This window comes from Callorhinchus milii, unplaced genomic scaffold, assembly GCF_018977255.1.
Source record: "Callorhinchus milii isolate IMCB2004 unplaced genomic scaffold, IMCB_Cmil_1.0 Scaffold7, whole genome shotgun sequence".
Classification (NCBI taxonomy): Eukaryota; Metazoa; Chordata; class Chondrichthyes; order Chimaeriformes; family Callorhinchidae; genus Callorhinchus; species Callorhinchus milii.
Window position 1 is genome coordinate 17,916,452 of NW_024704748.1, and position 27,774 is coordinate 17,944,225.

General features: G+C 38.2%; 1 protein-coding gene across 8 annotated transcripts in view; it reads left to right on the forward strand.

Moving 5' to 3' along the window:
• The window catches only part of ank3b (ankyrin 3b), a 147,909-nt gene that overhangs the window by 85,334 nt on the left and 34,801 nt on the right, over positions 1 to 27,774 (forward strand). For 5 of the 8 annotated variants that reach the window (XM_007897115.2, XM_007897079.2, XM_007897097.2 and 2 more), the window contains exons 19-31: positions 309 to 407; positions 919 to 1,017; positions 1,117 to 1,215; positions 2,493 to 2,591; positions 2,778 to 2,850; positions 3,539 to 3,601; positions 8,258 to 8,390; positions 13,353 to 13,364; positions 16,831 to 16,933; positions 18,693 to 18,749; positions 21,792 to 21,898; positions 23,184 to 23,408; positions 25,984 to 26,138. In XM_007897115.2, coding sequence (XP_007895306.2) covers positions 309 to 407; positions 919 to 1,017; positions 1,117 to 1,215; positions 2,493 to 2,591; positions 2,778 to 2,850; positions 3,539 to 3,601; positions 8,258 to 8,390; positions 13,353 to 13,364; positions 16,831 to 16,933; positions 18,693 to 18,749; positions 21,792 to 21,898; positions 23,184 to 23,408; positions 25,984 to 26,138 — 1,324 coding nt within the window. The remainder of the gene's footprint in view (positions 1 to 308; positions 408 to 918; positions 1,018 to 1,116; positions 1,216 to 2,492; positions 2,592 to 2,777; positions 2,851 to 3,538; positions 3,602 to 8,257; positions 8,391 to 13,352; positions 13,365 to 16,830; positions 16,934 to 18,692; positions 18,750 to 21,791; positions 21,899 to 23,183; positions 23,409 to 25,983; positions 26,139 to 27,774) is intronic. The other 3 variants (XM_007897111.2, XM_007897113.2, XM_042337115.1) reach the window with 2 other exon arrangements.

Sequence of the window (27,774 nt, forward strand, 5' to 3'; positions counted from 1 at the left end):
AGTGATGACTTTGATCTGAAGAGAACCAGCACAATTAAATTTTCACCACTTTGTTAAGCTGATGATATTCTATGTGCAGTGCACAAAGCCATTATTCTGCCGACTGTGAATGAAAACAGATATCGTCGCCTACCATTAAATATTAATCGGAATGGAGGCGTATAAATACAAAATATTTACTGCTGCACGCATTTTCTTCACAATTTATTCTGTCTAGCTTCTGCCATTGCCACAAGTTGTTAAAACTGACTGTGTCTAAAAGTCAGATATTTCCAGAAATGTTAACACAAGGTCACTGTGATTCACAGAGTGGTCTGACGCCCCTCCATTTAGCTGCCCAGGAGGACCGAGTGAATGTTGCAGAGGTGCTGGTCAATCAGGGAGCTGTCATTGATCCACAAACAAAGGTAGAAACATTTAAGTGTTTACCTTACTCTATTGTGCCTAAAGGCATGGAGACAGTGGAACACCCATATTCAGACACTGCAAACCTATACTTCTGCTTCCAAGGTTCCAATGTTTAATGGGTGAAAAGTCCCAGTTTTCCCAAACCTTTAACCCTTCTGATGTATGGAATGAGTTTTATGCTATTTGAATTGTCTAGTTTTAAAATGGGTTTCTAAGAGTGGGTTTCAAGATGGGTTTCTATAAGCTTTTAAATGCCAAATAAAATTAGGACTGCTAATAGCCTTGGGACATCCTCCCAAAGTGGAAGGAGCTATATGACTGTAAATTTGTATTGTATTTTAATGTAAAATTCTTTGAGAAAAGATATATAGCACACACTTCGTAATCTTGGGTTACCAGTCACGTTGTATCACATGATATCCGTAATCATTGGTAAATACGCTGCATATTCACTTTTTTTAAAAATGGGGATTAGTTGAGTCATTCATTTTGTCTGCTTTTTCATCATAGGTGGGTTACACTCCACTGCATGTCGCATGCCACTATGGAAACGTGAAGATGGTGAACTTTCTCCTGCAGCATAATGCAAATGTGAATTCAAAGACAAAGGTTTGTTTCACTTCAGCCTGTACTGATTTGATCTATTAATATAACTCATGCCCAGTTGTATAAATATCTTTATTAATGCACTGTTTTCCTCTACAACAGAATGGATACACACCTCTGCATCAGGCTGCCCAACAGGGACATACACACATCATAAACATCCTCCTTCAGCATGGTGCTGCTCCAGATGAAGTCACTGTGGTAAGCTAGAACAACACATTGGTGTATAAATGTTTAGTTTGTAAATTGATTTCTTTATACTCAGTTGGTTTATACAAACCATAGTGAGTCAGCAATCTAGATGGTGAATCGTCAGCCACCTTGAACAGATGATAGTTGAGTCATGACCAATAATTACCTCCCAAACACAACCTAGCTGCTCTCCACACCCTTCAATAACAACGAGTAAAGACATAATTATAATTTGAATAAAGAATGGGTTCATTGATGTTGGCCTATTGCCAGATTATGCCCTATATCTATCACAATGACATCATTTTCAGTGAAAACTGAGTATTGCAACAGCAAGTCTGTGAATAGCAAAGTCGTGGTCGTGCAGCAAGCAGCTGTCTTTTCTACCACTGAAGTGGTCTAGATCCTCCACCGAAGCAATATATTCTCATCCATGGTCTTTTCCATCCCTGTTGATATTGTTAAAACACTTTATGCACCTGAAAACTGGTAGCTTGCCAAATGAAATGCAAACATACACTATCCCTGGGCGCTATGATCAAAGCCTTAGCATGGAGCAGAAGCCACTCCGTAGCTTAGCTCTGTTTGCTACAATTGGGCTGTGCATCTCCCATCAGTACTTACAGTTACGCCCATCTATTGGAGGTTCCAAACATCTAAGTTCTATTCATTTCATTTCTCAAACGAAAGAGAGATTTTCCTTTAAAAGAAATTCATTTTTTAGGGCAAAATCAGTTTTCTTGTATGGCAACCAAGCATGTGCTTTGTAAAGATCAGGAAAGATATGGGAATGATTACCCAATAATTTTGTGTTTTATTCCAATTTTGAACAGATTCAGTTGAAAAAAACTGACAAAACTATTCTCTCTCCAGCTTCAATGAGTCGAATTAGCCATAAACTGCAAGTGTGATTGTAAATATTACATCAGGTCAGAGTACAAAGGGTGCACTCAGCTTCGCTAAACCCAGAATAAGTCTTAAATATTCTGGAACATTCCAGTAATCCCCCTGCTCCCCCCCTCCCAGGCATGCATAACTGAAAATGCGAAGAAGGTTAATTGCCTTTTGTATTGCTGCATGGAGAGACCATGTTGAGGTGGGGGAGAGAACAATTATAAACCTAGCAGGAACATTCAAAACGTTATTGCTGTTTTTCAGAATTATAACAGCAGTGATTTCTCAGAAGCCATTGTAGTTTGCCTCACTCTTTCCTAGCTAGTCTTTTAATAGCTAGGAATTGAATATGACTCTAAATTGTTGTAAGCTCTATGTTTATATCTTTTTAGAATGGAAATACTGCTTTGGCCATTGCTAGGCGCCTGGGTTATATCTCGGTTGTCGATACGTTGAAGGTGGTCACAGAGGAAACGTTAACTGCTGTAATGGTAAGTTCTTCTTGGATTCCATCTACATGTGCTATGGTATCACAATCAAATTCCACTCAGTTTATCCATGCCTTTGAAGCAAAGTAAAGAATATATGTTAGATTTACTAAAATATAGTAAATTACTTAACTTTTGTTGATCCCCTGTGACTCCAGACGGTTTTTAATAGTCTTTATTTTTATGCAGTCTGTGACAGAAAAGCATAAGATGAATGTTCCTGAAACTATGAATGAAGTTCTGGATGTATCTGATGATGAAGGTAAGGGATATTTCACTGAATTGTGCCAAATAAAACTAACCTACCTGACACGTTGTCTGTGTTTTTTATATATAAGTAAAGGAATTGTGGATTTTAAGCAAAGTTTTATAGCCTTGGGTTTGTCTTGCAAAACAAACTAATAATATATACAAGTTCAAGGGAAGATTTATCTTTCCATTCTGTATGTTTGTGTCCCATCTGCTCTTATTTCTTTATGAAGGTGTGTCCCACCATCTTCTCCTCCCTCTCTTTCAGTATGGATGTTCCCTTTCTCCCTCCTTTTCACTGAATTCCTTAATCTTTACCTCCATTTCTCTGCAAGTCTCAGTCCCTCCTGCTCTGTTTCAGTATTCTTCCAGGCACATCACTTCTTTCTCTGCATTTCTTAGTTCCTTTATCTCTCTGTGGGTGCCCTCTTTTATGTATACATCTGCCTCAAAAATGTACAACTACAAACTTAAACTTCAACTTCAGGGCAGTACAATTTAACATGTTTCTTTACAAAGTTTAATCACTGGTAATGCCTATTCAAACACTGCCTCTCTCTTCTATTGAGCATTTAAAATTGAAAGAATGTTGACACATTACAGATTTTGATCTTCCCAAGCACACTCATTTTTTCTTCTGTTTTAGTAAAACATTGTAATGGTTTTGGTAATAAGTCATGATCTTTATTCAAATCATACAGTTCGTAGAGCCAATGTTCCTGAAATTGTCAGTGAAGCCGAATATTTGTCAGATGGTGAAGAAGGTATTTTTTCTTTATTGGTGTAATGGTTTAACAACATAATGCTTTGGGTTTTTTTTTGGAAATGTTACTAACATACTGACACAACCTTCTATCTGGCTGTTTACGTATTGCTTGCCTTGGCTGAAACGTGTTGTTCAATGTTGCATAAACCTTTAACCTGGTTGGTGAGCTTACGCTCCGGGCCAATTGCTTGGTTTTGACTTTGATTATATGGAGGTGATTGCAATATTAATAAACCTTTATATTCACCCAAATGATCCTAATGTTTGTTCCATGGCGCATTGTACGAAACAATAAACCAAATAAAAATGTGTTCTTCCTAAAGTGGTAATGGGGGAAGTAATCAAGGATTTTCACTCCAAATAAATGACAATACTCTTGCCCCCACCAAGACTTTCCTTCCCCTTTGAAAATGTACCATATACAGTTCAAATAAATTTATTTGCTTCTTCCTACCTATTTATACCATCTTCAAAACTTAAATACGGAGGTTAGAGCAAAATATTCTGAAAAACTGGTAATTGTAGGATTATAGGTTCTGTTAGCCTTGATTTAGATAGTTGTGAGAATAATGTATTGCAATAGGACTCAGAAATCTCATGGATCATAAATTCAGGTATATCTTATTAATTGTCTAAATAATAATTTAAAAATTGCAACTGAGAAGTTTAACTAGTGGAAGTTTAACTTAAATGAATTAATGACCTTGTTTAAGCCATAGGATAGAGATTGTCGTTTTGCAGATGACATGAGGGAAAGCAGTGTAATTAGGTTTTGAGATTATAAATGCAAGGAAGTAATATGGAGACTCTGAAAAGTGTTAGTATGAGGGTATCCTCCAGCTTTGGTGATCATACTTGGGGAAAAAACAGAAGTGTTGGATAAGTTTCCAGGAAGGTTTAACAAGAAGTTATACTGTCAGAAATCATTAACTGTGAAAAGAACCCAAGGGAGCTAAGTCTGTCCTCCTTTAAACCCAGGTTTTTAAAGTGGTATCAACAGGGAAATGTGAATCAATCTGTGCTAACTCCATCACTTTTACATTTTTTAAAAAATTTATGAAAAGGTTTGGTACCTAACGTGGTGATTGCAGACGCGACATAGGAAAAAAGATATGTAAATGATGTCCATTTTTGAATTGATCAGTGTGTGCAGTGAGGTTTGGAACTCTGCTTTAAAAGAAACTACTTTAAAAGAAACTTCAATTTCTACTGTAAAACCACGGACTCTGTTAGTTATCACGTTAATCGAGGATTCCAACTCACAAGACTGCCGACAGTTGCTTTTATTTGCATTTCTGAGCTATGGTCTTTCCAAGAAAACTGAATGTCACGTAGGTCACAATTCTCTGCAGTTGAAAGTCCACTCAACTCTTGAAGCTAATGTTAAAACAATGTCCCACAAGAGGATCATTGTATTGCCCATACATCGGATTTCCACCCTGTGTGTAACTAGATATACAGCGTTTGCCGTACCTGTTACTTACTGGTTTTTTTTTAATATAGTTGCCTTACAGCTTACCTGGGGGTGGGAGGGTGTGTGTGTGTGGGGGGGGTTAAAGAGAAAAAAAAGACGGCCAAATAATGCACGTGGTTTGTTCCTGAACTCTATTACGACTGAGCAAATGTTTATAAACCCTTATGTTCAAATTTGTAGCCGAGTTCAGCCTCCAGGGATTGAGCTGCATCTGTTGAGGATTAGAATCATAATGGGATTTTGCACGGTTTTCAGTGCCAGTGTGGGGCTGGTTACAGCCCTTGGATTCGGGCTCCACCAACACACAACACACACACACAACACAGTGCCGTGAGCGCGACCACAAAGCCACTGCGATCTCTCTTGTGTTTCATTTGGTTTTTTTTTAACCAAATCGCCAGCTCTCTCTCTGTCTCTGTGTGTGTGTGTGTATGTCTATCTCTCAGCACTATATTCCTCGCAACATTCTTGGGTGTTTTGTGTGTGTGTGTGATGTGTGTGTGTGGTGGCGGCTGGGATTTTGTTGAGTCAATTTGTGAGTGAGTTCCCACCCCGGGAGTCTGTCTGTCTTGTCTGTCTGTGTGTTGTCTGTCTGTGTGTTGTGTGGTGTGTGTGACTGTCTGTGTGTTGTGTGTGTCTGTGTGTTGTGTGTGTGTGTCTGTGTGTTGCGTGTGTGTCTGTCTGTGTGTGTCTCTGTGTGTTGTGTGTGTCTCTGTCTGTGTGGTGTGTCTGTCTGTGTGTTGTGTGGTGTGTCTGTCTGTGTGGTGTGTGTCTGTGTGTGTCTCTGTCTGTGTGCTGTGTGTCTGTGTGTTGTGTGTGTCTCTGTCTGTGTGTTGTGTGTGTCTGTCTGTCTGTGTGTTGTGTGTGTCTGTCTGTGTGTGTCTCTGTCTGTGTGTTGTGTGTCTGTGTGTTGTGTGTGTCTGTGTGTGTGTGTGTGTCTGTGTTGTGTGGTGTGTGTGTTGTGTGTGTGTCTCTGTCTGTGTGGTGTGTTTGTCTGTGTGGTGTGTGTTTGTGTGTGTCTCTGTCTGTGTGTTGTGTGTCTGTGTTGTGTGTGTGTATCTGTGTGTTGTGTGTGTCTGTGTTGTCTGTGTGTGTTGTGTGTGTGTGGGGCACTGGATGGGGGACGTTCCTGTGTGACTGACACAGGTCACACCTCCCCAATCGCTGCTATTTTTTTTGCTCGCGATTCATTACCATCTGCCAGTTTTCTGCTGTCGGGACAGACAGACAGACAGACAGATATATATCCACACGTGTATAATATACGCGCATTTGCTTCTCATCCCTCGCTTTCGGGATTGTGTCTCACAAACACAGTCCAAAAAAATAATTCCCGATAGGGATTTCAGAGGCGGAAAAGCCAGGAATTACACACACACATATATATATATATATATATATTTGTGTGTTCAAAAAAAAGTGGGTATTGTTTTGACCACCTGGTGAGCGCAGGGCGGGGGCTGTGGGTGAGGGTTAGTGGAGGGAGAGGGGAGGAGGGGAGAGGGGAGAGGGGGGGATCGCGGCTTTGTGTTGTGGGGGTCGATCCTGACCAGAGGCAACTCAGCCATTCCTCGGGAGTCCGGGGACCTGGTCGGGGGCTGTGGGAGTTCCTGGGAACACCGGAAGTGTTTGCCCTGAAAAAAAAAGGTGCAGCAGATGGCTTCCCAAGAGTGTAAGCCTTTCTATCCCATAGACTCACTTCTTTTTCTTCTCCTCTGTCTCTGTCTCCCACCCCCACCTCTCTCTCTCTCTCTCTCTGTGTGTCTGTCTCCCCCCCACCTCTCTCTCTGTCTGTGGGGATGTGATTCGTCTCCTTTAAAAGTTTTGCCCGTGTGAAATGTTCAGTAGTCAGAAGAGAGTTGGACGAGTGAGTCTGTGCGTATGTTTGTCCTCCCTTTTTCTCTCTGTGTCTCTTTCTTTCTGTGAGTTTCTCCTCTGTGTGTGTGTGTGTGTGTGAGAGAGTTGTTTGTGTGTGTGAGAGAGAGAGAGAATTGTGTGTGTGTGAGTTTCTCCTCTGTGTGTGTGTTTGTGTGTGTGTGTGTGAGTTGTTTGTGTGTGAGAGAGAGAGAGAGAGAGTTGTGTGTGTGTGAGTTTCTCCTCTGTGTGTTTGTGTGTGTGAGAGTTGTGTGTGTGGGAGAGAATGAGTTGTGTAAACGTTTGTGTGAGAGTTGTGGGTTTGTGTGTGTGTGTATGAGAGAGAGAGAGATATGTGTGTGTGTGTGTGTGAGAGAGAGTTATGTGTGTGAGAGAATGAGAGTTGTGTAAACGTTTGTGTGTGAGAGTTGTGTTTGTGTGTGTGAGAGAGTTATATGTACGTGAAAGAGAATTGTGTGTGTGTGTGACAGAGGTGTGCTTGTGTGTGTGTAAGAGAGAGAGAGTTATGTGTGTGTGAGAGAGAGAGAGTTGTGTGTGAGAGAGGTGTGTGTTTGTGTGTTTCTTTTCTGTGAGTTTCTGTGTAGGTGTGAGTTTGTCTCAGAGTGTGACTTGTTCCTGTGTGTGTGTCTGTGTGTGTGTTTTTCCTCTCTCTGTCTCTGTGATTCTCCTCTCTTTGAGGTTCTCCTCAATGTACGAGTGTGTTTTTCTCTTTGTGCATATATTACTATCCCTTCTTTCATTTTCTCTGACTCTTTCTGGTTCTTTGTGCTGTCTGAGTGTTTCTCTCAGACTAATGGGATCTGGGGCCAGTATGGAAGTTGAGGGAGGATGTAGTGCTGGTCTTTCAGGGCTCTACCAAATAGTTACAGCTTCTCAATGAACTGATTTACATAAAATTGTCTGAGAAACATACTGAACATTATGCAGCAGGTAATTGTTCAGTATGTGAGGTCAAAGTTGTTTTTCTTGTTGAACTTTTCTCCTCCCATATGTATATAGGTCCTTTTTGACTGTGTGTTCATTGCTGTTTAAGGTTCTGTCGGATCATATTGGGAGTTTACAAACATCGCACGGTATGAGGTTGGGGATTGGGTTCAAAAGACATGGCAAAAGGAAACGTGAACCTGTTTGGAATCTGCTGATGTGCTTTCTTTCCAAGTTGCATGTTGATTCCGTTTTAATTGTGCACTGATTGTTTCAGTCACCCCTCAGGGGAGAAAAAAATCTGGATAATGATGCAAAACAATATTAGGTGAAAAATCAATACTTGTTGTTTGAAGTGTTTTTATGTCTGGTTGCTCACAGGTGATGATGCAATGACAGGGGACACAGATAAGTATCTTGGACCTCAGGACCTGAAAGAATTAGGAGATGATTCATTACCTATGGAAGGAAACATGAGTTACATGGGTTTTAGCCTTGGAGCTCGATCTGCAAGGTAATGTAGTTTACAATATTTCATCAAATTACATTTCACTGAGAAAAAAAAGTTGCTTAAGAAACTAATTTAAATTATGCTTTAAAGAAAACCATTAATGCTCTGAAAACTGAACTTCTAGTTTTGTAACATTACAAATTGTTTCCATTTCATAATTACCCAAATAATAATCCTCACATTTGATATAGAACTTTCATGTCAGAAGGATGTTCAAAGAGCTTCCCGGGATTTACGGTAAAGTGGAGTGACTGTTTAGTAGATGAATGTGGCAACCGATATTCAAACCGCAATGTCACAGAAACAACTCTGAAGTGAATGATCAATTTTATTTGGGGAATTGTTCTCCCAGAACAACTGGAAGAAACTCTTTAATATCCACTTAAACAGGCCACCTAGAACTTGGTTTAATACCCACCTGAAGAACGGCATCTCTGACAATGCAGCACACCCCAGTATTGCATCGGAGTGTCAGCCGAGACTATGTTCAAAGTCCAAAAGTGGAGTTTGAACCCACAACCATCTGACTCAACAACAACAACAAAAATTACATTTGTATAGCGCCTTTCACGTTGGGAGGATGTCCCAAGGTCCTGGGACCCGAGCTGAGGGTTGGTGGGGGGTGGAAGGCAGGGTGGAAAGGAGGGTGACTGAAGGCACGGTCGAAGAGGAGGGTCTTAATATGGGTCTTGAAGAAGGCAAGGGAGGGTGTGAGGTGGATGGATTTCGAGGCGAGAGTGCTACCAACTAAGACAGGCTGGCACACAAGTTAAGCATGTGAAGCAGATGTAGTTACATTAGATTAATTCTGAAAAGTAAGAATTGTTGTTGGTTAAAACTATATACATTTTTAAGGGATTAAATTTTTTCTGTTCATACTGTACTTAATCCCTCAGAGGATAGAATTCAAAATCCTCATCCTCACATTCAAGGCCCTCCACGGCCTTGCCCCCTCCTACCTCTCTGATCTACTAACTCCCTATCAACTGGTCCTTTCCATCCATTCAGCAGGCTCCTGCTTGCTCCATGTCTCCCACCCAACCTGCCCTACCATCGCCGGATGGGCTTTCAACCTCTTTGCCCCCACCCTTTGAAACTCCATCCCACAATCCCTTCGCCTTGCTCCCTCCCTTTCCTCCTTCAAGGCACGACTCGACCCTCCTTTTCGACAGTGCCTTCAGCCACCCTCTTACCTCTCTACCCTCCCTATTCCCAACTCTGACCCCCCCCCCCCCCCGCCGTCCCCCACACTTGGGTGCTGATCCCCGAATGTTCAGCGCCTTGGAACATCCTCCTGATGTGAAAGGTGCTTTACAAATGTAGCTTTAATGTTGATGTGAAGAATTTGGAAGCATTTTCAGCACAACAATGACTTCTAATATTATCACCTTTGATGTTTTTCCCAGATTGTTTGTTGAAACAAAGTTGTAACACTTTCCAAGAGTATACTTTACACATTTCTTTTGTGGGAAGCAAAACTATTGTTAAAACATTCACAGTTCAATCCTAGGAAAGTAAACAAACAGCCACATTAAACTTATTTTGTAAAATCAAAACAGACAGGATGTGGTTTTAAAGAAACAGATGTTTTTTTTTCTCGACAATTTTCTCTTCCCTCTGAAGACATATGACTCATTTTGCCTACCATTGGCGTATAGTTTCATGGGTTATGGTCACTATTTCTTAACTAGCCATTCAAATGTCAGGTACGACGGTGAGCTTTAGCAGGCTATTTAGCTGCAAGGGGCATTAGAACTGAGCCCAATCTTGTGCTCCCCCTACATGCAACTGGACTTAGCTAGGCATCAGGATTTGGAGCGTAGAGTGATTTGTCACTTCTCTAGCCCAGGGGTAAGTCAGGTCAATTATAGTTCTTTTTGGGCCACCCTGGCTGAGGTCATAGACAGCTTTTGTAATACTGTATTGAATCACACCCAAATTATTCTGGCTTCTTGTATCCATGATCATTTAAGGCATCATTCTGCCAGGCTCTAAATCAATATTCTGTTTTTTTTAAGCAAGATGGAGCATACCCATGCTGGTTATACACAAAGTTGGAAGAGAATACACTTGAAACGTTGAAAAATCCCATTAAAGTTTGGAATAATTTGGAGCTAATATGTCATAGATATACTGTACATATGATCCCTTATGAACAAGAAAAGAACTGGCACTCGTGTTGTATTCTGTCACCTTGGCTCAGTTGGTAGCTTTCTTGCCTCTGAATCGGATGGTTGCAGTTTCAAGCCCCATGTGGGACTTTGAGCTCATATTCCATTCCAATGCAGTCCTGGGAGGCAGGTGTTGCATGTTGGAGGTGATCTTCTGATGAGATATTAAACTAAGTTGAGCATTAAGATCTCAACTTTTTGAAAAGAGAAGGGAGTTTCTCCCATTGTTCTGGCCAATAATCCTCCAATAGAATTGATCATTCATTTCATGGCTCTTTGTGGGATATTGTTGTGAGCAAAGTGGTTACTATGTTTGCCTACAATTACACAAACACTACACTTTATAATAAAATCCTTGAGACATTTCGACACAATGTGATAAGTGCAACATTTATTGTTATTATTGTGTTTCATGCAATTTTGTTCTGTGAAAAGCTTCTATCACATCCATACTGGGTCTCCCTGTGCCCCAAATAGTAGCTGATATCCAACTGAACTGTGGCCTTAGTAATCATTTCCTTATTTTGCAGTTGTCCAATGTACTAATGCTGCTTAAAACTTCTCAAAATGTCAGAAAGGATCAGATACTCAGACATATGCACAAAGCAAAGTCACAAAATATCTATTTTTAACAAGCTTTCTAAAGGCAAAGCGTTTTCTGAGACCTAATATTTCCTTCTGCATATCCTATGAGCATGAATGATACATGATACATTAAAGAGTACAAGCACAGAACATTTATCTGATCACTTTCCACAGTTTGTACATGGGCTGTTGCTTATGTTTTTCATGGCTTGCATTAAGTTCGAGAGGCTCTTACATTTTCTGTTAACTTGCTGTTACATTTCTGCATTTTCTATTTAAAGTATCTGTGAGATAAATTCTGATCTATTTAGTGCCTTTTGTTTTGGACAACAGACATTCAGCATGCAGCTAGTAATCAAACTGATGAAGTGGGTGCCCTCAGGAATTTTTCCTTTAGTTTAATGATCTATTGTCGATGTTGTGCTGTTTTTGATAAACTGAAGGGCACTTATGACAAAGCAAAGCCACTGGTTTAAACAAGAAAAAATATCCTGCTGCACTCCCAAGTTCTTAAAATGTTACTGAATTATATAAAAATGTGAGTTGGGTGTCCCTGTTCACTCTTAAAATGTACTTGAAGCTGCTGACCTCAAAGTTTAAAAGTATCAGATTACAAGTAGTTATGTAGGCAGCAAATGTATATTTACAGTAAACCTCTGTCTTACCCGGACTCCAGGAATCTGGAATTTCCAACATACCCGGACCTGGTCCAACACTGAATTTTTAAAAAAATATTTCCGCTGGTCCCCTGGCTCCCAACTCCTAACTCCGCTAGTGCACACCAGCACTGAGCAGCCTCCTTGTCCCTATTGCCCTTCACACTGGCCAGGGATATCCACTTTCACTCAGATTGTTTGAATCCAGCAGGCAGCGAATAGGTTATTCACTATTTTCTACTCGCAGGATTTAAACAATTACAATGCTGATACTGACATTTACAGGCATTTTTTCAACAAAAAAATAATTTTTTTTAAAAAATGGCAGTACTCGTATTATAATTACACTTAGCCAGAAATTCCGGCTCGTTAGGCGGGATCTCTATCCCCCCCCCCACTCACCCATCCACTCCCCCACCCATTAGTCTGGCAAGCTGGGGTTTAAGCATATGAAAAATAAACAAAACAACCTTGAATAGAACATCTATTGAACATTATGTACAACGCCTTTGGCAGTATTCGCCATTAATGGGATTACCCATTATAATCATGTATCACTGAATGCACTATGCAGAATGCTTAACAGAATTATTACCCCCACCCCTTTGTGTTGATGACTTGCTGCTTCAGCTATATCAATTTATCCATTTTCCATACAAAACAGCTCTCACTAAAAATGCAGTCTGGTGGAAACCTCTAAGTATGATATCCTCATCTTCAGACTCTGTATAAAGTTTAATTGGAATGTTATGAAGGTTCCCAAGATATAGAATGCCATTTGAATATCATTGCAATGACTTTGTGCCATCAGCATGTTATTTTTCCTAATATTGAATTATCCACTCATTTCAATAGAAGCTTACTGTTGATTATTTAATTTTCAGTGTGTTATAAAGATTTTTCTAGAGGTCTGTACCAGGAAAGAGTAGCCAACTAGAACTTGACTAGAACTCCTGCGAGTGTACATTTCAGCAGCATTCCAACTCCCACTACATGAGATGCAAATTTAAGTATTGTAAATAATTACAACACTTTTTTTNCAGAGAACATTTCAGGTAACTGGAGAGACACTGTATGAAACACAAAGAAAACCTTCTAAAACTGCAACAGATCAATAGGCTTCTTTAAGTTGACATCCTGACCTCTTACTTAGTACAGTCAATACCTGCACCGATAGTAAACATTTTGTTCTTGTTCTTCCATTATTTATAATTTGTTCAAAACATTTGCTTTTGCTTGAAGAGAATTTTTCATTTAAAAATGTTATGCATTTATAAATGTTTCAGTTTGTGTAATCAGAATAGTTGTGTTTTTCTGAGTTAGTAAAATGTTTATCGTAGTGGACCAAGATGTTTGTTGTTATAATAAATTAATTTAGCACTGTCTAACACGAGTTAACAGTTAAATTTAACAGCAGCAAAAGAAATGCTTGTGTGAAAGGAAACCATAAAGGTGGACCATAGCACTATGTTTATTGCTTGTTTCTGCTCCTTCTCGCTCTTTAATCACTTCTATTTTCTCCTGTTTCTTTTTTCCACAATTTGTTTAAAAAGTCCTAAGATCAGGTAAGATAGCACAAAGTTTTCACTTTTTTTTGGTGGTCCATTACTATTTCCGTTCCAGTTGGTGGTTGAGTTGCGTGTCTAGATTACTGGTATTTACAGTTAGCAACACCCCTGGTGATGGCATTGTATTGCATTATAATAGTTTGTGACCGGTTTGTAAAGGCAGTCAAATACTCAAGTTTGTCTTTCATACCTTTTTGAAGTAGTGTGTACAGGTATTGAGCTAGAAAATCAGTAAATGTACTGAATTCCACAGGGGCTAGTTAGAGTTCATTTTCAAAAATGTCGATAATGCCTACTGGCTCAACAATTTTGAATGGGAAAGTATGTTATGGAAGATTACAAGAGTCCTAATCAGAATCGTCTAGCTCGGCAATGAATGTTGGAGCTGGTGTAAAGGCGAGGGTTACAATTACAAAACATTTTTTTAAGGAAATGTCTAACCTGTAAATTATAGTGAACTCTATTTACCCACTGTCATGTTGGACACTTCTGGTTTAGGCCCCTGCAGCTTTCCTTTGGTGTGATGATCTTACACTTTAATTACAAATGTCAGAATTAATTGAAAGACAATTTATTAAACAATGACAACTGTTCTATTAAATAACTTAGTATTCAATGTTGTAGCATGCCTTTGCCAGGAACGTCTTCCATTATAATTAACATAATTGGAAGTCTCTGTCACTGAATAAATGGTAAAACTACTTCTAGTCTATCCCACGTGACACGCACTGACTCTAGGCGATATCTGCTCAAGTGAGGAGGATCCAATTCTTAACTAAGAAAGGGGCGAGGATTTTTGAAACATGATGCTAGAAATATGGATGGCCTAAATGGATAGGAAGTCCACTAAATTTGCTAAATTTAGCAGACACTTGTTTAAAAAATTTGTAACAATTCCATAGGATTGCTCGTTCTGAACTGCCCATCATTTCCACAGCCAATGGTTTTGTATTGTGAAATGAAAGGACATTGCAAAATGCACTCCACTCTTTTATCAGTAACTAAACAGTTATTCTAAGACATCCTGGAACTCTGTTCTAGTACAAACTAATTAAACTAAACCAGAGTGTTGTCGAAAAATGAGAATGTACTTTCTGAAGCCTCCATAGGCAGTATTGAACATCTAAAATTGTCTTGAGAAAAAAATGTAATACTTTTTTTAAAAAAAGTTGAAGCTCAGTTCGGATTTGCTTGAAGGTCATTCAGTGGCCGGTGTATACCAAATGTTTAAGTGATTTGAACATTTGCAGACACTTATGTGGTATTGAAAAACATTTTTAAATGTTTGCATGAAAACTGGCATGTTATTTGGGAAATCTTTTTAAAAAGAAAGTTTCCATGGTGTATGACAAACTGTAAATCTACAATATCAATACTGTAGCTTGTAGTCTTTTGCTGGCTAGGATAAAAGTGCTAGTCATTTTTTTGTGCTAACTATATGGAGTCCTGTTGAGCAAGGGTTAACAGAGAATCTGCTATTCCCTCTCCTTTGCATTTTGGTTTGCCATTGCTCCTGCATCCCAGTTAGTATTTGGTCTCAGTTTTAAGTTTGATTGCATGTATCTTCCAGGGGAACTACGTTGATTCAGGAGGCTAGAATGAGCACCTATGTATTTTGTTTTTGTAATTTGACTTAAAAAAGATTTGTTTTATTTTGAATTGATTTGATTTGAAAAACGTACAGTGGTGCCTTTGGTTTTGGTTAGTTCATCTATCACAATACAGGATATACTTAGAGACGTGCAGTGACAGCTTCCCATAGCTGTGTAAACCATTTGTAGCTACAATTTTAGGACTTTGAAGTATCTGAAACTCCACCTTGGTCAATTCTCATATTTTACACTGTATATTGTTGCCATTTAAAACAAACTAGGAGTTTGCTTTTCAGTTAGCAGCATTGTTTCGTGCCTTCAAACTGTTAATAATTACTACCATCTGAACAAAGAAACATGACCGAAATTCTGCCGGCCAATACTGTTATTTGAAACTGTAGCAACACTTTTTGGGGACCTTGTTCAGCACGTTTAGTGTAAGTTTCTCTTTGAGGCATGTAATGCAGCATGTAATTTATGTGCAATTCATCACAGCGATGAAAAGCATGAATGGAACATGCAAAAAAGCCATATAAGAAATGATTTTCATCTATATTGAGCTGTTCGTGCTCACAAACCAGAATTGAGTTTTTCTACAGCAGACACTTCTACCAACATCTAAGTATCCACACAACAACAACAACTTGCATTTATGTAGCATTATTCATGCGGGGTAGCATCTTGGAGCGTTATATAAATCCAAGTTGTTGGTTGTTGTTGTTGTTGACAAATGGCTTTATCCAAAGGTTTGAAGACTATCATTTTCTTCTGAAAGCTAGAATTTAAGTATCAAAATATTAGAAGATGAATGAATCTACTAATTAATATTGCTAAGTCACATTACTGTTCAAACCAAAGTTTTTTTTCATACCTTACCATTATTTTGCAGAGAACAGCGGTTTAAATTCTTAGCCTTTGCTCTTTGTATAGTATTTGATAGCTATAGTACATCTATGTTTTGACAGTTCAGTAATTAAAAGCCTTCAATTATAATACCTGAAAACATTATCATGAGGAAGAATATGAGTCAAAATAATTATTGTCCAAAGTTCAGCTCTTATCATTTATGAAACAATATTCCTGGGTTTAATATGAACAAATAGATGCCAATCTTTTCAATTTGTGGCTTAGCTTGTTTCTATTCTAAGTGCAACATTCATGCTTCCACATCTATTACTGCTGCAATGTATGTTCTGTGTGTCCCTGCATGTTAGGTAACAGACTGAATCAATTTCTGCTGTACATTTAGCATGTTAAATTTAACCTTTCAAGCAGCCAAAGTGACTCATGCGGAAATACCTAGATCCAGATTTAATTTCAAGTCATTTGGGTAATTACTTCTTGTTGGTGCTTCTCATTATTAAGAATTAATATCTTTATTTTCCCAAAATTTATATTGAATCCTAGTATTCAATTAACAACATGTCACATAGTTACAAAATAAACAGTGAAGTTAGCACGTGCTGATGCTGTTTCTTTAATCCAGATCTAGATTTCTGCCGTTGAAAGGGTAAATAAAAACTTAAGATTCCTACTGTGGCCATTTTGAAAGCTTATATAAAGTAGCAATGTCTTGGTAATCGTACAGTGTAAAATCTGGGGGCCTACAGAGCTTCTCTGTTTAATATTGTGACTAGTTTCTGCGAAAGAAAAATAAATTCAGTGCATTTAATCTGCTTCAAAATTCTCTCTCTGTCCAGACTGTTTCCTTTTTTTTTCTTTGCTGTGTTTTGTTTCTTTCTTCTTTTGGGTGCTTTTGGTCGGTTTCCTTTCGTGACGCCCCTGGAAGTTGCATGCATTAATGAGTTCTTTTTCCCTCTGCCCATCTCATTATCATCCACCCCCTGAATGGTAACTTGTAAACACAACAGCCTCCGCTCCTTCAGTTCGGATAGGTCATACTCGCTGAACAGAAGTCCTTATGCAAGGGATAGCATCATGATTGAAGAACTAATAGCAACTACAAAGGAACCGGTGAGTACAAAACATTATTGCCACATGCTTGTGAAGTTCTACAAATGAAAGTATCTTGTTGCACACTTTTGAGTTTAACCTCAAATATTGCTGGCTGAGATTTTGCTGTAGTATCTGGCAGAAACAGTTGGCTGCTCTTTCAAAATGTCCTGTGTTCCCTTGCATGTTGATTATGCCACAGATATTCTAACAGTATTACAGGTTTAATTTGCTACCTTTCTAATATTCACAGGATTTTGTACCATTTGGTTAGCTGATTGAGGACACGTGGAACGTGCATTGAGCAAAATTTGATGTGTTATCGAAAAAATAGTTAAATCAACTCCAACCTCTCATTAAAAAACACATTATTATTTGCTCTCTTGTTAATCTGTGAATGTTTAGAAAGACAACATGAAATGCATTTTGATCTCTAAAGCATGCAAAGACTGCCTTTCACAAACAGTCAGTTCTTTAGACTACAAGATATTTGCCTTACTTTGAGGTTTCCAATGGTCTCTCAGCCCTCACCAATTTATCTTTATTCGTAATTTGCTATTTAACAAAATGTGGAAACATTTGCTCCTGTTCCAGGAACAGCTCAATCCAAAGAAAGTCCCATCCTATCGTTGCATTGTTCAAACGTAATCTGGGAAGATAAAGCACCATTGTTCAAGAAAGACCGTACATTTTAACCACTGGCTTGTCCTGCTGAGATGAGATGTAATATATGTCGAGCAAAGATAATCCCTGTTTATATTAACAATAGGTAATTTGAGAGGAAGGTGACAAAAGTGCCCTCCAATTGAATTCTCTAGGGAATAGAAGCAGAGACAGAATGTTCCCTTTTTATCCCCCACGCAGCTGAGCCTCCTTATCCCATTCTCACTTATACTACTGTACACTCACAGGCAAATTAAATTCAGTTTTAATAATCCTTTATGAATGTTGGAAAGTATGCATTCTGGAAACCTTTGAATTCAGTCCACAGGCTGAGCTGGATGGATAGAACCTGAATCCTTATCAGAGACTTAAGTAGAAACTAAGGGCTAAGCAGCAGTTTAGCAATTAAATCTAAAAGAATGTGCATTAAATGTTTCTAAATCCCGGAATGTTAACATTCAATGTAAAATCATTTAATAGCTTTAATTAGGCAAAGGCCTCACAGTTCAATAAACTACTTGAGGTCTTCTCTTTAACCCCTTCTCTCCCACCTAGTCTGGTGCTTTTGTACAGTTGGAGCAGATTATTGGCAACAAATGGAGGTGGGTGTCAGTATCTCAGCAAGTCCTGATCATCCATTTGGAAAGGGATATATGTTGAACCAAGCATCTTTCTGAAATCCAATTACTTTGCAAGCGGTTTAAAATATTAATGGGCAAGCATATCATGTTATCTTTGGGGCCTTTATTAGAAAGGGAGCAGTGAACTTTCACTTCTATTTTTTACCTCCTTGATTCACCCAGACCTGAGTGCTTACCATTAGTCATGGTGGGGTGCTCAGTTGTTAGCTCAGGATAACGTGTAGAGAGGGAAATCTGTTTTTACTCCCAACAAACAATCAAATAAAATTCCTGAAGCGTCACAGAAAAATATTGTTCATATTTACTGGCAGGTGGAATAATTTCCTCAATGAACTATGAGTCTTCCCTAGTAATTTTAGTGGCTCACTTGAGCAGCCTTTTACTTACCAACTCGCAGATTTAGAGTGCCTTGGAGACAATGCCTGGGACAAGCTGTGAGGTAAGAAGCGGCTCTGATTTTTCTCCTGGTTCAGCAGGATTACGAACCTGACGTTGTTTCTGTGGATGGACCACTGGTGTGCAACTCGCTGAAGGTAAGCGTGTTCTTTGGTGAGGTCAGTCAGGCAAAGAGTTTTAACAAGGTTAACAATAGATTTGATTTGAAGGTATTTGAGCATAACAGTTCATTTTTCTCTGGTAGACCCCCTTTTTGGGCTTATGGAACTAATGCCAGACCCAACTCCAGCCACGTTGCTATAATTTGAACAAGTCAGTGTTGTGCCTCTGGAGATCATTCAAGGTTACTTTTCATCAGCAATGCTGGTCTGTCATACTTTCCCTTGTGTTCGGGGAACGTGTGTGCCAAGAAAAATGGATTGCGAAGCCTGAGATATAATTACACTTATTTCCAAGTTGCCAGCGATGCCTTAGATTCTTTGTACAAAGTAAATGGGCAAATTCCATACACCAGAAGCCTCTGACTGCTTGAGACCTGGTTTAATTTGAACTAGTTTTGTATTGAGGTATTCTGTAAACTGAGTGCAACTTGACCCGTGGGCATCAAGGTGAGTGGGGTTTACTGCACTGGGACCTTCCCGGTTCCAATTTCCTGATTTGTATCTCAAATGCCTTGTTATGCAGTTCACTCCCATTAATATTTGAGCACCCACTAACCTGACAGTTATTTGACAAGACTTGTGCGCTCACTAACCTGACAGCGGTTTGGTCATTAACAAAAATTTTTAGAGCTAACCTTAGAAATCTAGCTCTTTTGATTCATCACAGTTATCGATGTAATTGCAAATATTCCATCTTTATAAATGCTGGACACACAGCAGTCTGAGTTTAAAATATACAAAGTAAATTTAATTTGAAGTATTGCAATATATGAAACGCAGTCCTTCCAAAAATACTATTCAGGAGAGTGCAATATTTCTGTGGGAGTTCACGAAAATCCTTAATTTGCACAAAAACTGAGAAAACCGGGCATTGAGTTTACATATCCACGAAACGTGGGTGAAGACGGCAGATTCCTGTTCATTATCAAGGTCTTTGCAATTGCTTCAGGAATGCAATGTCATGTGACTACATGGGCCTCTCTGATTTACAATGATTTAACATTGTAATAAAGTTATAAAAAAAATTCTCCCCCCACCCCCAACAACAAACACACATCTGTTGGACCTGCCATTCTGTAATGAGAGCATCATGTTGAAAATAAATAAGACACTTAAAAGTCTGAAGGGACACAATCACTTAAATAATCTTGCCTTTTGATTTGGAATAATAAGGTTTTCAAATATTTATTTGAACCAGATGGCAGAGCTCTATAGTAAGTGTTTGTGTCTGCTAGCCAGGTTTATTGGGATTGTGTAAAAATTGTTCACGTGTTATTCTGCTCCAACTGCATGACAATTATTGGTATACACCAATCTACACCAACAGGGTCATGTGATCAATTAACTTCACTGATGGGCATCAGTGGTTTTATGCTGTTTGCTGCCCTTCTTCAATTTCGACATAAATCTCTTCTCAGAAACCATTTAAACCTACTTGCTATTTCAGAAGCACATAAAGTGGGTCACATACCATAGCTGTGATATTGGCTATGCAAAATGTTGAATTTATCATTTTAACATTGTCCTCAGCCGCCCTATGTTCTTTGCAAAACTTTCAATATGTGCACAGTAACATAGGAACAAGAGTAGGCCGATCAACCCATTGAACCGGTTATGCTATTTTAGTACCTTATGCCAGATCTTTCAATCCAATTTCCATCTATAATTGTTCATCTAACTTGTTGGAGAGTTGTGCAGAGGTTGCTATTAATGAAATATTCTTGGTTTGGTTCCATGTTGCATACATCTTTAACTTAGAAAATGTAGCATAATAACCCTAATTCTTGTTTTGGCCCCATGTATTCTCCTTTTCATCATATGTACTACATTTAACCTGTATTAAATAACTTCAGCAAAATACAGTGCTGTGTTAATTTTAAAATTAGTTGAAACTCATCAACTTGTCTCTTGCCCAGCACCGTTATTTCACTACTTTAGCTACGTTTCTGGGGTAGGTGCTGTGTATCCTTGACATCTCTTCACTTGGTATCCGCTCCCAAGCACTGAATCGATGAGAAGGTGGGTGCTGAGAGCCAAGATAAATGAGGAAATGTCTTCCTTCACACTTAGCCTTAGAAATACAGAGAAGATGGCAATCCTGACCAGAGGACCAATAATTGCTTGAGTTTTTTTAAAATAATAAACATCTATTTACAGGTGTTTTAAAATACTATTTTTCAGACAAATAGAGGTTGGGCAAAACACAGTGCAATAAAATGTTCCTTCAATAATAGCCGCCTTTGCTTTGAGGAAATAAATCTGCTAACAGCTTTCACTTTCAATTAACAGACTTTTATTTTCTAACCAATGTTGGTTGCTTGACTATATTCAAATAGTGAATAACCCAGTAATACTGTTTGACACTGAGGCATTGCAAGACTATTCATTCTGTTTGTCTGTTATGCTTTTGACAATGTCCTCATTTATGTCATGATGCTGTAATCTTATTGACGTGCCTGGTCCTATTGTTCGTGTGAGAACCATTAATGAACATCACTTTACAGATGAATACACCTGCATTTGATAGATTATGTGAATTTACTACTAGCAGTGAGGGATTGAAAGTCTGTAATAGTCTTGAGTCCAGATGATGATTATAGACAATTAAGATAGGTCCTTGTGCTTGTAAATGCCATCTGAATGCTCTAACTCTCTGGGAGCTAATGGTTCTTTATGTAAACAGAGAATACTGCTTAGGGGAGGGTTGAAGAGAGTACATCTTTATGACTATACAGACCAGATAATTATAAAGTAATGCAGATGTGTATGAGTTGCGTAAATTCATTTGTGAAAATGTTTCTCTGTTTATTCAGCCTCCAAAACAGTAGTTGCACATTAGCATGTAATTTGGTGTATTCATATTGTGTCTGCATATTGGTTTAAACATTTTAATTCCTAATGGCATCTGTCAGAAAGGGTGAAATCATTATTTCATGACATTTCATGCTGCATCTTAGAAACCCTGTGCTTTGTGCTTTGGTTGATTTGCTTTCTCCTCTCTGGGTATTTTTGTTGTAGCACCTTGCAGCCACGAGAGAGTACGACAGCGATTCTTTGAAGAGGTTCAGCTGGACTGCAGACACGCTGGATAACATCAATCTTGTTTCCAGCCCCATCCATTCTGGGTAGGTTGCAAGGCAGATTGTGTTGTACAGAGAGTATTTACTGAGACAACTGGATTCAACAAATATTTTACATTGTGATTGCATTCTATCTTACTTAGTTGAAATAGTATTGCACTTTTGATACAGGGCTAATGTTTCCTTGTATTTTCTGGAAATTTGGCGACTGCGAAGAAGAGTATGAGGGATACCTCTATCCAAGAAAAGTAAAAGTATGGCATGATCGTACAAGTTAGGATTTTCCCCCTATGCTGACATCTGTTTCCTGGCTTCCTTAGCTAGGCCAGGTTGTTTGTGTTGAGAATGGACCTGTGAGACCAGGATATCTTGCTGCTGTCTCTACACTAAGGAAGAAGGTGTTAATGATTCAGGTGTAGCAACATAACAATTGTTTGCAAAAAGAATGATTGTGTTGAATCCACGAATGGAGAGAATAAATAGCAGATACTTGAATTATTAAAGGCAATTGTGGTGAACTTATTTTTAAAATTACTGTTTGAAAAGAAAGAATATTTGTGTATACAGTATTTGAAATACTCCCCCTTGTCCCCTGAGTCCTCCGCTCCACCCTTGGCAGCCGTGCCTTCAACCACTATGCCCCAAGGCTCTGGAACTGCCTTCCTCATTTCCTTCGTCTCGCTCCCTCCCTTCCCATTTTCAGGTCTCTGCTGAAGACCTTTTTTTTCCGACCGCGCCTTTGGTCACCTTCCTCCCCCTTCCCCGGCTCGGTCCTGGGATCCATTACTGTAAAGTGCTTTGAGACGCCGTCCGGCGTGGAGGGCGCTATATAAATCCAAGTTATTGTTGTTGTTGTTGAAAGGAGTTGCAGTTTACATGAGTGTAATTCATACAATATAATACATAATGGAAATAGTTGAGAAACCAACTTGTGAAGCTGTAGAGGTGACATTTGAAGTCGGATAAGGTTCATGCTTGGATCAGATTTGTTTCTCCTTATCCCTCAACGTCACTCCAAGTTAACATTTCTGGGTGTTAATCCTAGAGTTTTGAACAACAAAGAAATGGAAATTTAGAAAACGTGATTTTTGTGAACTTATTTTTTACGCCTATCGAAGTAATCCATAAGATATTTTAAAGTAACGCTAACTAAAAGGTGCTGTTCTCCTCGGGGTAATATTGCTGTGTGAAAACCGATTGATTTTATCCATTAATTTTTCACACCTTCTATTATGGGTTGCAAATTGCTGACAGGCATGTGTTTTTTTCCTCTGCTGCTGTGATTTGGAGTAACCTCCTTATCTTTTCCCCCCACCCCTCCCCCCGACAGTTTTCTTGTTAGCTTCATGGTGGACGCGCGTGGTGGCTCAATGCGTGGCAGCCGCCATAACGGAATGCGTATTATCATCCCACCTCGCAAATGCACAGCGCCGACACGAATCACTTGCCGCTTAGTAAAGAGGCATAAACTTGCCAGCCCACCGCCCATGGTAGAAGGGGAAGGGTTAGCCAGTAGAATCGTGGAAGTTGGACCATCAGGTGCTCAGTTCTTAGGGTAAGTTTTTGTTGAAATTTTCATATCATTACCACGTTACTCATTTTTTTTCTTTTGTGGATTAATATTATAATTCACAAATTCTTGACTGTGAGCTTTTAGTTAGTTTTGGGGCACTAACTCGTGTAACACCCAGTAAGTAGATTCCGTCTAGGTGTGTAGAGGTTTTAAATACTGTTATGTGAAGGATTTTTTTTTATATCATCTACTCAGGGTAAGATTTACTTCCTAACCGCTTAAATGTGGCCCTAACAAAGCACCATAATATTCCATCCAAAATAAATTAAAATGACATTTTTATTTGATCATCCGCAATAATTCAATTTTAAAACTCCTCTGAAAACAATCCACTATGATGTGGCTAAAGATTCGGCAGCACTTAGTAATTTTTGATTCTCTACATTAGAATAAGCTTTGCAAATGGTCTCTTCAAATTATGGGTACTGTTGGGAATGACAGTTTGTTCATTGTTTTCCCCTTTTTGTTTCCCTTATTGCTGCATGGATGTTTTATCAGTAAACTTCACCTTCCTACCAACCCTCCCCCTCTGAATGAGGGCGAGAGCTTGGTTTGCAGAATCCTGCAGCTCGGTCCTCGAGGAACAAAATTTATTGGGTAGGATGTTTATAAAAGATACAAACTGTCACAGCAGACTTTTTTTAATTTAATTTTTGAAGATTTTTTTGGTGTTTATTTTAGTCATTCCCCATGTTTTTTTTTTCTGTTTTTTTGAAAAACTTTCAGTTTGTGTCACTGAAAGAAGATCATAGTGGCTTGATTTATTAAAGCTCTGCTAATTAGCTTTGCGTTTTAAGGCATGTTATAATTCACTGCAAGCATTCAGCCTTCATAACTGCTTTACTTCTGTATTTCACATATAAAATCTCTTTCAGCTGCTTCAAATGCATTTTGGTAAAATGTAAAAGCTCTTTGCATCTAATATTGGGTATAGAGAAGGTATCAACTGAGATGCATCTATAAAATAGATGTTGGTTTTCCAGCAAGTGTAAGCAGCTCAATGTTTTGTTGTAAGATCGGTGGATATGACATAGATTCACATAAATTGAAGGCAGAAAATGTAATCTTAAGTATAAAATTTAGGTGTTTTTCTAACTTCATAAGTATCAGCTACAGATCTCAGTGAATATACCTCTCACAGTATGTTAGTAAAACATAATTTAGTTTTATTGGTCATTCTGAATAAGGATCCACATAAATTTAAGAGTGAGAAGCTTCTGCAGGTTCATTGTCAAGAGTACCCATTGACACGGGTTTCTATATCATAACAATGGTATTGCAGTGTCAATTCTTTAGTTTTGTTCAAAATGTACTCTAGTTTGAGGTTTTACAATGAAAATTAATATTAGAATAAAAAGTGATGGTTTGTTGCATTCTCTATACCCATATTTTCATTCTGGATGTCATGCACTAAAACACAGGAAATTATCAAACTTCCTAAATGTTTAATGGGACAGTGTCAGTTTCGCTGCCTTACAAGGCTGTATTTCCAAACTAATAAAGCCTTTGAGTACTGAATTTCCTTTGCACTTTTCAATAATCACACATGCTTTTACTCACATTTGCAAAAAAAAATTTTCTGTAAATGTCTAAAATTTGAACAATATGACGTGGAATGAGAGAAATGTAAAGAATGAGCATTTCTTCATGCAGAGTATTCTGACCAAAAGGAGAAAAAAAACGAACTGAAACTTTGTACTTTGTTTTAAATTGATCTGTTGAAAATGACCATTTAATACGATGAAGCCAATTTATAAAGAGAATGACCAGATTGCTAAAGATTACTACATTGGTTCCCTGATGTGCTTGTTTTTATATTGGGCGTCAGAAATACAGTTAAAACCAGCCCCTTAAAACTGGTGGTGAAAGTATACGTTTATGCAGTAAACTTGTCACCTCACTGGTAGCGTTTTATATTTTGTATATTTTATTTTTAAATGAATTAAGTACCGTCTGCTTATACAAATAAAAAAAACAGTCTTTAAACTTGTTCGTGGTAGATTTTCAAATACAGTGTTGCAGTCTTTGTGAGCTTAAATTATTTTTCTAGCCCTTTGAGTGCAGAAATAATTTTTTCAGGTCACAAAAACCAGAAATCTTTCATTTTTTTTGTCAGATCTAAAACATGCATTTTTGCAAATATCTGAACCTGCAGACAAAATTGTGAAAGATACAAAACAAATGATATCCTTAAAAGTAAGTATGTGAAATGTAGAGACAGTCTACATTTCTATGTATACATACGGTGATGCACAAATGCATGCCATAAGAAGAATTACACAACTATAACCTGGAATGTAATGAGATTTATTGTTTTGATGAATTTGTTTTCCTCTAATGTTTCTCTCTTGGAGAGAAAGTTAGTTTGATTTGTGATGCAGGAATGCTACTTCAGTTCTCAAAGGGTTGAAACGATCAAATTGATGTTTTTGATAAATTTAACATTTTGTTGAGGAAATCTGATAAGATGACGAAACTGGTTGCTTAACTCACTATACCCCAAAAAGGTCCTTGTCTGTCAACTAAAATTAATACTAAAAGTGTGTTTTCTTTCTAGGCCAGTCATTGTGGAGATACCACATTTTGGGTCAATGCGAGACAAGGAAAGGGAACTCATCGTACTTCGAAGTGAAAGTGGAGAAACCTGGAAAGAACACCATTACGAGTGTAAAGAACAGGAGCTTAATGAAATACTAAACGGCATGGATGAAGGTAGGTATCCACTTTTGTGAGTGTTCTATATACCATTTGTAAGCTGCCTTACAAAATTAAATTTGTTGCGTGTCTTACTATTTGGTAGTTTGTCTACCTTGTGGAGGAAAATAGCAGCTAAACATCAAAGAATGTTTGGATATAATAAAATGAGGAGTCAAAGGTAGCTATATCTGCATTTATATGCATGTATGTAGTGATACACAGAAAGATGGCAAACTATTTGAGAGCAAAAGTTCATAATTTAATATATTTTTTTCCTTCTTTCATATTTGTTTTATTCTTGATTTACAATACCCCTTCACACAAGTAAGTACCAACCAGGAAAAGCAAACAGTGATATTTCTCTCTACTTTAAGAGAGTTTGGACTGCTATCCTTTAAAAGCATGGCCAGAGATAACAGTCAAATGGTCTTAATGGGTTTCTGGTCATTGGTATTGCTTGGTTTGTAAAATAAACTTCTCAACACAAAGCCTTAAAGTGCTGGTTTTCAGCCAATAAGCTTAAGTTTCACTTAAGTTTCTTTTGTTCATTCTTTCAATCTTTGCTAATATGCTATAGTAATTGCAGAAGACTGTTTTTTGCCCAGCAAGACAGTTAGATAGGGTTGTGCATAAAGCATCACAAGTTTAACATACTTTTTTTTAGAACTAGTACTTTTCTCGTCTAATGTTCAGTCAGCCTAGCCTGGGATGGTCTTCTAGGAATTCCGTTTTCCAAGTCAGCCTCACAGGTTAAGCTCCTTGGAAAAATGATCCTTGGATAACTTTCCATATTTTTCTTGTTTTTTTTAAACAAAACACTCTGCTTCCTAACTCACAAGGCAGACTCCCACTCAGCAATTTAACTATCTCCCACTCTGCTACTCAGCTCATTTTGTGAACTCTTTTCCAATCCATGACTGAAAATGAAGATAAAAGTAAAAGCTATTTTAAGATTCCCTTGGAGAGGATTCTTTACTAAAGAATTGAGCTGGCAGCGGAGGCGACATTACAATCATGAGAGCAGATGGAAGTATTCTATATTAATTGTTGGATACGCCCACAATTTCTATTTAGCGTGAAATCCTCTGCACGTTCTATTGCTTGTAAGTGATGGAATTGCGAGGACAGATCATATTCCTTGCCTTGTGAGTTTAACAATGACTAACCATGATGTGATTTTCTCCAAAATGTACATGACAGCATTAAAGCTTTCGGTTAGGTTAAGTATTTATTTTAAGTAATTTTGTAGAATTTCTTTTGTTTAAGTAGTCAAGGTAATCAGACTCGGTTCTTTTGTTTCAAAAGTGTTACTCTTGATGCAGTAGTTTCATTCGGTTCAAGCTTGTAAGTTGACCTCAGGCTGGTTGGCCTCAAGTTTTTAAAGAATATATTTGTGCTGAATGCATGTGCTCATATGTACAGCCCTTTGGCAGGTCATACTATCAGTACCTGATAGAAGGTCTAGCAATCAATACACCATTCTTCCTTTAAGTCAAATCATTCTTTGATCTAAGAATCACTTTGAAAATGGATATCTGATGCCTCTAAATGAAGTTGATTAAACGTAAGATAATGATCAAATGTGTAGGTCAAACGTTCCTGTGGACACTAAAATGTGATGTCCAGAGCTTATCAGGAGTTTCATAAAATA